The sequence below is a fragment of the Podarcis bocagei genome (assembly GCF_964188305.1).
Source record: "Podarcis bocagei genome assembly, chromosome: 17".
Classification (NCBI taxonomy): Eukaryota; Metazoa; Chordata; class Lepidosauria; order Squamata; family Lacertidae; genus Podarcis; species Podarcis bocagei.
In genome coordinates, this window is record NC_138143.1 from 6421634 (window position 1) to 6434529 (window position 12896).

Consider the following 12896-nt stretch of genomic DNA (forward strand, 5'->3'; position numbering starts at 1 on the left):
GTTAGCCATGAATTTCACAGCCAGAATTACTTACATCGCCATAGTCATATTTCTCATCCGTCCAGAGGATAAGGGTGACGAAAAAGAGGATGGTCCTGATGACAGAGAGCTGATACACAGCCAGCGTCATACATCGCAAGTTTGTTCTGTAGAAGAGGAAGAAGCCAGTGGTTTTCTTTCTTTTCTTTTTTTAAAAAAATATTTAACATAATTATTACAAAATATAAGCAAAATATTGCAAATACATACTGTCAGAGCTGCTTCCAGATCCTAGCTCACAGAGGATCACGCTAGCCAGCGGTCATTAAGTAAAAGTCTTTATTGAATTACAGTTTCCATTCTCACGCTGCTGTCTGCAACTCTACGTCTACTAGCTAGATCGGCGAGGCTCCGTCTGAGTCTCCGCCCCGTGCGCACCAACTTAATATCCTAGCCTTGCTCCACCTTTTCCTCCTGACTGTCCTCCTCTGGGTCCCTCTACCCCCCGGGGCTTCTTCCTTCCGGGATTCTTCTGACGCTGACCCGGACCCTTCTGCCTCCTTGCGCCGGGCTTTAGGACCTGGTTCCCTTTCGGGGCTGCTCACTGCGCCGCCTTCCTCTGCATTTGAACTTGGCGCGCGCGCCCAACCTTCCACTTTCCTCTTAACCGTTTCTTCGCTCCCCGATGGAGGTGTGGCCACTCCTGACTCCTGCCCTCCCTCCTGTGGTGAGCTGCCAGCGCTTCCCCCCTGGCTCCTTTCCTCTTCCCTGCTTCCTGGCGGTGACGCTGGTCCCGATTTCCAGCTGCTTCCCCCTGAGTCTCCTCTGGCTCTATCTTCCTGGGGTGCCTCCCTAGACTCCCCCCTTGCCCTGGCCACTGGTGCTCCTTTCTGTGAATCCTCTGATTCACTGGAAAGACTGGGAGATCTCGGGTCGTCGTCATCACTCATCCTTTCCTCTGTCTCCTCCCCTTCGCTCTCTGTTTCCTCCCTTGCCCGTGCCTCTGCACCTAAACCCCTGACATCCATCCCCCCCTCGAAGCCCCCCAGTCCCCCCTCCCCTCCTTCCGGTGCTGGAGCTGGGGGCTGCTGTTGCAAAGGGACGAACGTCGGATATCGGTCGCTTCCCGTGGCAGGCCTCCATCGGAACTCTTCCGGGTCTTCCTCTCTGCTCTCGTTGACGACAGTCACCTCCTCTTCCATCTCTGTGCCGCCGTGCTCGAAACCCGGGTCGTCCCCGAAAATGTCCATGTCCGTCTCTCCCGCACTTCCTCCAGGCGGCGTTGCTCGGCCGGAACAGTCCAGCCACTTCCTGCGGAACTGCTCCTCCGGCCTATCGTCCCACCAATACGAGGGTTCTGAGACAGATCCCGAGGGTGACCCCTCCGGGGAACGGACGTCTCGTGTTGGTTCCTCGTCCGAGTCGAACCCCCTGAACGTGCTGTCCGAAAGCGTGGGCGTGAAAAGCCAGTCGTCGAAAAAGTCTGCTGGCATAGGTCTATGTGGGAAGAGGGCATGAAACTCGTCTTTGAGCAGAGGTTCGTCCAAAGCGTAGCCCGGCACCCAGCTGTTCGCACTGGCCGGGGTGCCCTCCCTGGCGAGAAAGTATTCTACTCCCTCTTCCCCCCATCTGGAGTCCAAAATCTCCGTGACTTCGTTGATGCGCTCCTCCTGTGCCACTCCCGCGTGCCCCGTTCCTTCTCTGAGCGGACTCGGCGCCGTTCCGGGTTCCTGGAACCTGTGCGGTGCCTTGTAGGGAGTGAGCACCGATCTGTGGAACACCGGATGCATTCTGGAACCCTCCGGAAGCGCCAGCCTGAAAGCCACCGGGTTGACCTGCTCTTCGACTTGGTATGGCCCCAGTTGTTTATGCCCTAGTTTCTTCTTGGCCAACGACCTGGCCGGCACTGCGTGGGCTGCTAACCAGACCCAGTCTCCCACGTGGAGCTCTTCGCCAACCCTTCTGTGTTTGTCCGCTTGTACCTTGTATGCGTGTTTAGCCAGCTCCAGGTGGCGCCGCAGCTGATCGTGGACTTCCTGCAGTTCCGACGCGAACGCATCTGCTGACTGCGGCTCCCCTTCTCCCCTGCATTCCAGTCCCGGGAAGGTTCTAGGGTGCCGCCCGTTGTTGGCGAAGAACGGCGTGACGCCCGTGGATACGTGCTTCGTGTTGTTGTAGGCAAACTCTGCAAGCGGCAGGTAATCCACCCACGTCGCAGGCTGTTGGTTTGCATAACATCTCAGGTACTGCTGCATGATGGCATTGGCTCGCTCCGCTTGCCCGTTGGTCTGCGGGTGTCTCGCCGACGCCAGATTGATCTTGACGTTTAGGAAGCCCATCAGCTTCTGCCAGAAGTTCGAGATGAACTGCCGCCCGCGGTCGGACAGAATAGACCGTGGCAGACCGTGAACCTTGAACACGTGGTCTATGAACAGTTTGGCGGTTTGCTCTGCCGTGGCCACCTTAGCACACGGAATGAAATGCGCCATCTTGGAGAACAGGTCCACAACCACCAACACTGCCGTCTTGCCCCTTGAGCTGGGCAGATCCGTGACAAAGTCCAGAGCCACCCTTTCCCAAGGTTCGACCGGAGTTTGCAGCGGCTCCAACAGTCCAGCCGGCGGTTTGTGCACCGGCTTTGCCCTCTGGCAGGTGTCACACCTCGCCACGTAGTCTGCGACCTCCCCTCTCATTCCAGGCCACCAGAAATCCCTGGCTACTAATTCCACCGTCTTCTCCTTGCCAAAGTGCCCGGCCGTGGGTGCGTCGTGCAGCTGCTGTAGCACCTTGGCTCGAAGTTCGTCACCCGGCACGTAGATGGCCCCTTTACGGATGAGCAATCCATCTCGTAGCTGGAAACCGTCGGCCGCTGCCTTGCCCCTTTGCACCTCTGCCATCTTTGCTCGTGCGAAGGAGTCCCCCTGCAACGCTCGCCGCACCGCCTCTAGGTCCACGGTCGCCGCGGCGCACGCCCACACTGTCGGTGCAAAGATGTGCATGGCGGCCGCTGGTGTTGCGTCCTCCAGATACTGTGGCTTGCGGGAGAGAGCGTCTGCCATGATGTTGGTGTCCCCCGGGACATACTCTATGCGGAAGTCGAAGTCCGCAAAGAACTCAGCCCAACGTATCTGCCTCTGGTTCAGGAACTGTGCCGTGCGCCAGTGTTCCAGATTCTTGTGGTCCGTGCAAACCTGCACCGTGTGCTTGGCGCCGATCAGAAAGTGCCTCCACGCCTTGAACGCTGCATGAATGGCCAGCAACTCCCTGTCCCATATGGTGTAGTTCTGCTCGGACTTGCTGAGCTTCCTGGAGTAAAACGCTCCCGGCCGCCACACGCCCTGCGGGTCCTTCTGCAGCAGGACCGCCCCCACTGCTCTGTCCGAAGCGTCTGTCTCCACCCTCATCGGCATGCTGGGGTTGACATGAAGCAACTGCTCTTCCGACGCGAAGAGACGCTTGAGGGCCTGAAAGGACTGCTCCGCCTGCTCTGTCCAAATGAACTTCTTCTTCTTGGAGCTAAGGGTGTCAGTGATGGCCGCCGTCTGCATCGCGAAGCCCTTGATAAACTTGCGATAGAAGTTCGCAAAGCCGACAAACCGTTGGACCTCCTTCCGGTTGCGTGGGCTCTTCCAATCCAACACTGCTCGAACCTTGGCGCTGTCCATGGCGAGCCCCTTGTCAGACAGCTTGTAGCCCAGAAAATCCACCTCCGGCACGTCAAATTGGCACTTCTCCAGCTTGGCGTAGAGCCTGTGTTGCTTTAGCCTGCCCAGCACTTCCTTGACGTGCTTGTCATGTTCTTGCTGCGACTCCGAAAAGATCAGGATGTCATCCAAGAAACAGACGCACGTCTTGTAGAGAAGTCCCGCCAACACGTGATGCATAAATGCTTGAAAAACGTGAGCGCCATTTTGCAGTCCAAAAGGCATAACTCTGTATTCGTAGGTACCCAGTGGCGTGAACATGGCTGTCTTCCACTCATCACCCTCCCGCATGCGAATGAGGTTGTACGCCCCCCGCAGGTCCAACTTGGTGAACACCTTTCCCTTCCGTACCTTCGCCAGGAGGTCGTCGATGCGGGGCATGGGGAAGTCCGACGGCTTGGTCACACTGTTCAAAATCCTGTAATCCACTACGAGTCTTTTTTGGGGCGTGTCTCGCTTCTTAACAAAGAATACAGGACTGCCCCCCGCTGCCTTAGACTCCCGGATGAAACCGCGCTCCAAATTATGATCGATGAAGTCTTTGAGTTCCTGCAGTTCGTCCTCAGACATGGAATACAGCTTCCCTTTAGGCAGCGCCGCCCCCGGCAGCAGGTCAATTTTGCAGTCATATGGTCTGTGAGGGGGTAGCCTGTCCGCCTCCTTCTCGCAGAAAACTTCCAGAAATTCTGCGTACTTGTGGGGAATCGCTTGCAGCGTGCCTAGCAGCAGCTGTGACTCCTCTTCCTCTCCTTCCTGCCTGGGTACGATGCAGTGTTCAGCACAAAAGGAAGAGCCGAAGACCAGCTGCCTCTGGAACCAAGCCATCGTTGGGCTGTGCTTGTCCAGCCAACTCATGCCCAATACAATGGGCGTGTCAGACAGTTGAGTGACGTTGAAGCTGATGACTTCCCTGTGATTCCCAAGTCGCATCACCATTGGTGGCGTCTGCTTCACCACTTGCCCCCCTAGCAGCTCCCTGCCATCCACCGTGACAACCTGCAGGGGCAGTGTGGCCGGCAGCAACTGCACAGCGTGCCTGTCGACAAATTCCTGCCCTATAAAGTCCGCGTTGCTGCCGGAGTCGATGGTGATTGGCACGTCCATGGTGATTCCATCGGGCAGCTGGAGAGATGCTGTGAGCCTCACTACTGGTTTGGGCGGGAGGGGGTTCACTGGCTGTAAAATTTCTGGGGACTGCGTCACTAACACGTCTGGCTGGGCCCCAGTGCCTCTTCCTCCAGCCAGACATCGTCGTTTCCCTGCTGTGGTCCTCCCTGCTGCGTTGCTGCAGTCACCATTGCTGAGGCTGCAGTAAGCTTGTGGGGCCTCTGGGGACACTCTTTCGCCATATGCCCTGGCTGCTCACAGACGTAACACTTCCTGGTCCCTCTAGGAGGCTTCGCCTTCACTGCTGCCGGTGCTAGGGCTCTGGTTGCTGACTGAGCCCTTGCACCTCCAACCTCCATAGGTTCGGCTCCTCCTCCTGGCGGAGGCGTGGATTGCGCCCGCGCTGCTTCTCTGGGAAAGAAGGAGGGGCCCCCGGCTGGTTCGCGCCCTCCACGTCCTTCGTCCTTGCTCCACGGACGTCCTTCCAGCCTCACCCCCACTGCCAGTGCCCTCTGAACGACCTCCTGGGTGGTTCGGGGTCTCTCCCCCCTCGCTATCTCATCTTTAATCGAGTTGTGCAGTCCCTCCCAAAAGAGGTCTCTTACAGGAGCCGAATCTCTGTCCCATTCCAGGGCGCTGACCAAGGCGAAAAAGCGGGCATGATACTGTCTGACGCTGGCCCTCCCTTGTCTCAGCCCATGCACCTCCTTCCGTGCAAGATCAATGTCAATACTTGATAAGAAACACCCATCCATCGCTTTAATAAAGGCATCCGCATTCTGGAGCGCCGGATCGTTATCTCTCCATAAATTGCGCAACCATGCTTTCGCCTCCCCATGCAGATGGGACATGATGAACCCCACTCTCTCCTGTTCATCTCTAAAGTCTTTATGCAGCAGTTGCAGTGCGCACAGTACGTCGGCTCTAAAGTTGGGATACTGTTGCAGGTTCCCATCGAAGTGAGAGAGCAGCCCGCCTGTCCGTCTCGCCAACCCAATTCCCTCCTGCCGGGGTGTTTGCTTTGCCAGTACGTCTAACCTGACCTGGAGATCCCTGCAGGCGGCAGCTGCCTCGTCCTCTCTCTTCCTGGATGCAAGAACCTCGGCGTTCAGTTGTGCCACTGCTTTTCTGAGGTCCTCTATCTGCTGCTCAGCCGTCATGTCTCCTGCCGTTCGTGAGCTCGCTAGTGGGCGCCTGTTTCTCTCCCCTCCTCGAGGCTGCAGATGCCCACAATGTAGAGACGGAGCCTACTGTCAGAGCTGCTTCCAGATCCTAGCTCACAGAGGATCACGCTAGCCAGCGGTCATTAAGTAAAAGTCTTTATTGAATTACAGTTTCCATTCTCACGCTGCTGTCTGCAACTCTACGTCTACTAGCTAGATCGGCGAGGCTCCGTCTGAGTCTCCGCCCCGTGCGCACCAACTTAATATCCTAGCCTTGCTCCACCTTTTCCTCCTGACTGTCCTCCTCTGGGTCCCTCTACCCCCCGGGGCTTCTTCCTTCCGGGATTCTTCTGACGCTGACCCGGACCCTTCTGCCTCCTTGCGCCGGGCTTTAGGACCTGGTTCCCTTTCGGGGCTGCTCACTGCGCCGCCTTCCTCTGCATTTGAACTTGGCGCGCGCGCCCAACCTTCCACTTTCCTCTTAACCGTTTCTTCGCTCCCCGATGGAGGTGTGGCCACTCCTGACTCCTGCCCTCCCTCCTGTGGTGAGCTGCCAGCGCTTCCCCCCTGGCTCCTTTCCTCTTCCCTGCTTCCTGGCGGTGACGCTGGTCCCGATTTCCAGCTGCTTCCCCCTGAGTCTCCTCTGGCTCTATCTTCCTGGGGTGCCTCCCTAGACTCCCCCCTTGCCCTGGCCACTGGTGCTCCTTTCTGTGAATCCTCTGATTCACTGGAAAGACTGGGAGATCTCGGGTCGTCGTCATCACTCATCCTTTCCTCTGTCTCCTCCCCTTCGCTCTCTGTTTCCTCCCTTGCCCGTGCCTCTGCACCTAAACCCCTGACACATACATACATATATATTTCAGATAAGCGCACATATATAAAAAAGAACAAAAGAGATAAAAGAAAGAAAAAGAGAAAATAAAGAGAAGAAGAAGAAAAGTTGGAAGAATTTCTTCCAAATTTATTCTACAAATATCTCAATAATAAAATGTCATTGGCTGACTTCCACTGCTTACACTGCACTTCCTATATACAACCAGTGCACCATGGTACCCTGGGGTGCCTTGAATGATGGTCAGGGGTGCTGCAGGAAACACTGGCCTCTGTGCCTCTTCTCTTCCCTTCCCTTCCTGCTCTGATGCCCTCTCATGTCTCTGCCTCCCAAAGGCTGGCACAGCTATTTGTTGCAGCAGCCCTGGCTACAAGCTCCACAGGTGAATGGTGCCTCTGGTTCTGGCCACACATAAATTAAAGGTAAAGGTAAAGGGACCCCTGACCGTTAGGTCCAGTCATGGATGACTCTGGGGTTGCAGCGCTCATCTCGCTTTACTGGCCAAAGGAGCCAGCATTTGTCCGCAGACAGTTTTTCTGGGTCATGTGGCCAGCATGACTAAGCCACTTCTGGTGAAACCAGAGCAGCAACGGGAGCTCACCCTGTTGCGGGGATTCGAACCGCTGACCTTATGATCGGCATGCCCTAGGCTATGTGGTTTAGACCACAGTGCCACCCTTACACCCTTACACATAAATTAGATACAGTGGTGCCTTGCAAGACGAAATTAATTCGTTCCGCGAGTTTTTTCGTCTAGCGAATTTTTCGTCTTGCGAAGCACGGTGTCGGAAAAGTTTTGGAAAAGCTTCAAAAATCACCCAAAACCTCAAAAAAGGCTACCACACCGCATTCTATGAGTTGCTCCTCGAAGTCAAGTCGCAACTGTATTAACAGTGTTAAGAAAAAGGAAACAAACTTGCAAAAAACGCAAGACGTTTTCGTCTTGCGAAGCAAGCCCATAGGGAAATTCGTCTTGCGAAGCAGCTCAGAAACCGCAAAACCCTTTCGTCTAGCGAGTTTTTCATCTTGCGAGGCATTCGTCTTGCGGGGCACCACTGTACATTAAAAATCTAAAACTAAAAGCAGCATAAAACAAGAACTAAGAAAATGAGACATTGAACGGGAAAACCAGAATAAGGAAATGTGATTTGCAGAATTTTTAGAGGTCAAATAATTCAGCCTGGCTCAACATTTTATATGTATTTAAAAGCACAGGGTTTGCGCAGCCATGGAGATAGGAGAATAAATACGGTAAAAGGCATATTAGGAGGACAGCTCTAATGTGAAGGTCTGGAAGCTTCAAGTTGTTGTACAACATGAATGTGTGTGTTTGTGTCATTGTAGGACCTTAAGGAAAAGGCTTATCACCATCTGTCATGTGCTAGGCACCACTGAGAAATAAAAACAAAACCACAAGTCCTTGCCTGCGCTTTTCATAATCTAAAAATGTAAGCAAAAGGAACAAGGAGATGTGGGGAATGAGGAAATTTCGCAGAGCCTGATGTAAGAAGGGGGCGGAATGCATTTAGTTGAGCTGTTCTGGATCAGTTGCAGATTATAGGGTACAATCAGGAAGCTATAATGTGCAGGACCAACTCTGACACGGCACAAAGGCAGGCTCTGCTTACCTGTTGGCAGCAATTTCAGGAAGGCAGCAACAGCAGCAACAGGGGAAAGGGTTTGGAGAAACGCGCTGGCTCTCCAGTTGCTGGAGCATTCGGTCTGATCCGCCAAAGAAATCTCTGATCAATGCAAGGAATTTCCAGAGGGTGATGGAGTGGTAGCTGTAGGAACAGGAGAGTTACAGACTATGCATCTGCTGGATCAAACAGGCAATTTTGTGGAGCTGGAGAGGACTAGTTGGTGGAGCAAGTTCAGACCTTAGGCTTAAGTCACCTTTTGTTTGTATGATATACACAATATCCTTCCTTGGGTTCTCAGGCTGAAATGTGGTGCACACGTTCAGGACACAAGGCTACAAGGCCACATCCATTTTGAAGGAGGAAAGGTGTTTCTGCATAATATTTATTGTGAAGGTGGACATGGGGAAATGGAAGGTGGGATGAACAGCCAGAATGACGCTATTCTATAGTCCCAGTGAAGTGGTCATTGTGCTCTAGTAGTTATCAGTTTAATAGACCTGGGTCCAAATGCAGCTAAATTTGGGTGGTGGGAAATGATCCAGTGGACCAGCCAGCCAGTAAATGGAGTAAGTGCGTTGAGGGAATCTAGAGCCTTACCTGCAGTAAACGTTCCATAATGTGGCATTGGGATTCTGGAGGATAATCTGTTGCAACTTGAGTTTGCCCACCGTCTTCATGAAGGAGACCGCCATGCAGTCATTAAAGGTTCACAGACTCCTTCCCAAAGGTGATGGCAAACTTCATTCACCATAGAGTCATTTGTCAAAAAAAGCAAACACAGTGGCAACTTTGGTTGCATCCTGTAGACCAGCTGTGGGGAACCTGGGGCCCTCTAAAAGATGCTAAACTACATCTCCCATAAGCCCCAGCAAACACAGCCAATGGCCAGGGATGATGGGAGTTGTGATTCCGCAACATCTGCAGTGCCAAAGGTTCCCCAGCCTTGCTGCAGATTTTTCGAGGAAAAACAATCCTGAAGTAGATAACTTCAGGTCTTCTTGGCAGTAATTCCCTCAGGATAAAGGTAAAGGTACCCCTGACCATTAGGCCCAGTCGTGGCCGACTCTGGGGTTGCGGCGCTCATCTCGCTTTATTGGCCGAGGAAGCCGGCATACAGCTTCTGGGTCATGTGGCCAGCATGACTAAGCAGCTTCTGGCGAAACTGCGCAGCACACAGAAACGCCGTTTACCTTTCCGCCAGAGTGGTACCTATTTATCTACTTGCACTTTGGCATACTTTTGAGCTCCTAGGTTGGCAGGAGCAGGGACCGAGCAACAGGAGCTCACCCCGGGATTCGAACCGCCGACCTTCTGATTGGCAAGTCCTAAGCTCTGTGGTTTAACCCACAGCGCCACCCTTAGGATAAATTACATTTAATCCTGCTCCTTCCACCGCCTGTTCCCACTCCCATCAAAAGAAACTCACATGGAGGCCACAAAGTTACATACGAAGGAAGTGCGAGGGATGAACAAACCGATGAGGGAAGTGAGACTGAACACCTGTTGGATAAGGAGATGGGATATGATATTAAAAGATTTGCACCTGGTTTGGATTGCAATTTGTCCCTAAGCAGCACATTCCTTTACACAATCCATTTTATGCAAAGCACATTCAGCGCAGATTTCCCCCCACAAAGACTTTGGGGTGCTATAGTTCACCCCTCTCTGAGTTACGGTTCTCAGTAGCCTTTCACAAACTGGGAGGGGTGGCTAACACCCCAGAGGACAGGATCACACTTCAAAACGACCTTGACAGATTAGAGAACTGGGCAAAAACAAACAAGATGAATTTTAACAGGGAGAAATGTAAAGTATTGCACTTGGGCAAAAAAAATGAGAGGCACAAATACAAGATGGGTGACACCTGGCTTGAGAGCAGTACATGTGAAAAGGATCTAGGAGTCTTGGTTGACCACAAACTTGACATGAGCCAACAGTGTGATGCAGCAGCTAAAAAAGCCAATGCAATTCTGGGCTGCATCAATAGGAGTATAGCATCTAGATCAAGGGAAGTAATAGTGCCACTGTTTTCTGCTCTGGTCAGACCTCACCTGGAGTACTGTGTCCAGTTCTGGGCACCACAGTTCAAGAAGGACACTGACAAACTGGAACGTGTCCAGAGGAGGGCAACCAAAATGGTCAAAGGCCTGGAAACGATGCCTTATAGATAGATAGATAGATAGATAGATAGATAGATAGATAGATAGATAGATAGATAGATAGATAGATTCTTTATTGTCATTACACTAGTGCAACATTGCACAAGTGCAACGAAATTGGATGCCATCCCTTAAAAACAGTAAAAGCAAAACAACAACAACAACCAAACAAACCACCTTCCAACCACACCCAAACCACCCCCAAAAACTCCCAGATCTCACTATCGAGTTACAGCATTCAAAAAGGCCACAGCTCTTGGATAGAAACTGTTTTTCAGTCTATTTGTCCTTGACTTGTTATGAGGAACGGCTAAGGGAGCTGGGCATGTTTAGCCTGGAGAAGAGGAGGTTAAGGGGTGATATGATAGCCATGTTCAAATATATAAAAGGATGTCACATAGAGGAGGGAGAAAGGTTGTTTTCTGCTGCTCCAGAGAAGCGGACACGGAGCAATGGATCCAAACTACAAGAAAGAAGATTCCACCTAAACTTTAGGAAGAACTTCCTGACAGTAAGAGCTGTTCGACAGTGGAATTTGCTGCCAAGGAGTGTGGTGGAGTCTCCTACTTTGGAGGTCTTTAAGCAGAGGCTTGACAACCATATGTCAGGAGTGCTCTGATGGTGTTTCCTGCCTGGCAGGGGGTTGGACTCGATGGCCCTTGTGGTCTCTTCCAACTCTATGATTCTATGATTCTATGAACTACTGTACTGTGCTCAGAATTCTTTGTGGGGCGGGTGGCAGAAGATACTCTGAATTGTTGTGTGTCTGCAGCCTTCCGTTTAAACCACTAGCTGCTATCTCAACATGAGGCTGCAGACCAAGCCAGCTAATTACACATTTGTGTGAAGCAGTTATGTGTGACTAGTACGTAGGGAGAGCTGCAAGCATGGGAACAGTGGGTTGCAGGCAGCTAACTTTTACTCAGGGTAAACCTATTGAAATGAATGGACCCAAGTGTTAGCCAGGATCCTAAATCAGCTTCACTGTGGTTTCTCAGCTGGATTTCCTAGGAAGTGAACACAGGGTTGCAGTCTTAAGAGGCTGAGACGCAAGGGAAGGCTGCCTGCCTCCTTTGCCCATTCTTACCGGATAGACCCCCAGGATCCAGAGCGAGAGGCTGGTTCGGCGGGAGCTGTTGCCATGGCGCAGGAAGAAGCCCATCTGCTCCAGGAAGAGGCCGACCTGCACGAGGCCCAGGAAAACGGGGACTAAGAAGATCCAGATCTGAGCCTTGATGACTGTGCAAAAGGGACAGTGGTGAGTCAGGGAATAAAAGCGCAGAGATCCCTCAAGCAGGAATACTACAGAGCACCTTATCCGACCCGGAAGCCTTTCTTCCTGACCCCAGATATACAAGGGCTGGCTGGGCTTTTTCATGTGTGAGGAGAAGGCACTCTGCACATGGTCAAAGGCACTCTGTTCTTACTGCACCATGTCCCATGGCTGAGTCAAAAACAGAGTAAGTTCTGAAGCCCTTTCCTCTGCCTTTCCGTACCCTCTGGCCGGCTCTCCTTGCTTCCAACCACAGCCGCGTCCTGGTCATGATTCTCCACCTCACAACAGCTCCCCCAAACTCACCTTGAAAGATCTCCGATGACAAAGGGAACTGACCCCCAGAGAGAGAACAATTTGAGGCGCGCGCCATTTTCCTCTCTCCTGGACAGGTGCCTCCAGGTTCTCCCCACCCCCAATCAATAATCGCTTCCTTTCCCATCATTAGTCACCACATTAATCATTGACACAAGCCAGGCACAGGTGTCTTGACAACAGGGCCAAGTCCACCTCTCCTCACCTGCCAGGGAATCCTGAACCAGGGCAGTATTGTGCCATGAGGGCAGACCCACGCTATATATTTAAAGCACATTCAACACACATTTGAAGCTCATGACTTCTCCCAAAGAATCGCGGGAACTGTATTTTTCCCTTCATGGAGCTTATTTCCAGCAACCTTAAAGGTAAAGGTAAAGGGACCCCTGACCATTAGGTTCAGTCGCAGACGACTCTGGGGTTGCGGTGCTCATCTCACTTTATTGGCCGAGGGAGCCAGCATACAGTTTCCGGGTCATGTGGCCAGCATGACGAAGCCGCTTCTGGCGAACCAGAGCAGCGCACGGAAACGCCGTTTACCTTCCCACCGGAGCGGTACCTATTCATCTACTTGCACTTTGACGTGCTTTGGAACTGCTAGGTTGGCAGGAGCAGGGACCTCACCCCGTCACAGGGATTCGAACCGCCGCCCTTTTGATCGGCAAGTCCTAGGCTCTGTGGTTTAACCCACAACGCCACCTGCCTCCCTTGCCAGCAACCT

General features: G+C 52.7%; 1 protein-coding gene across 1 annotated transcript in view; it reads right to left on the reverse strand.

Annotated features, from left to right (window-relative positions):
* Positions 1 to 12642, reverse strand: part of LOC308576414 (organic solute transporter subunit alpha-like) — a 19291-nt gene extending 6649 nt beyond the window's left edge. Inside the window, exons 1-5 of the mRNA XM_081175770.1 lie at positions 12167 to 12642; positions 11675 to 11826; positions 9855 to 9928; positions 8414 to 8569; positions 35 to 146 (exon numbers count right to left, since the gene is read on the reverse strand). Coding sequence (XP_081031896.1) covers positions 35 to 146; positions 8414 to 8569; positions 9855 to 9928; positions 11675 to 11826; positions 12167 to 12305 — 633 coding nt within the window. The 5' untranslated portion in view covers positions 12306 to 12642. The remainder of the gene's footprint in view (positions 1 to 34; positions 147 to 8413; positions 8570 to 9854; positions 9929 to 11674; positions 11827 to 12166) is intronic.
* Between the last annotated feature and the right edge of the window lie 254 nt (positions 12643 to 12896).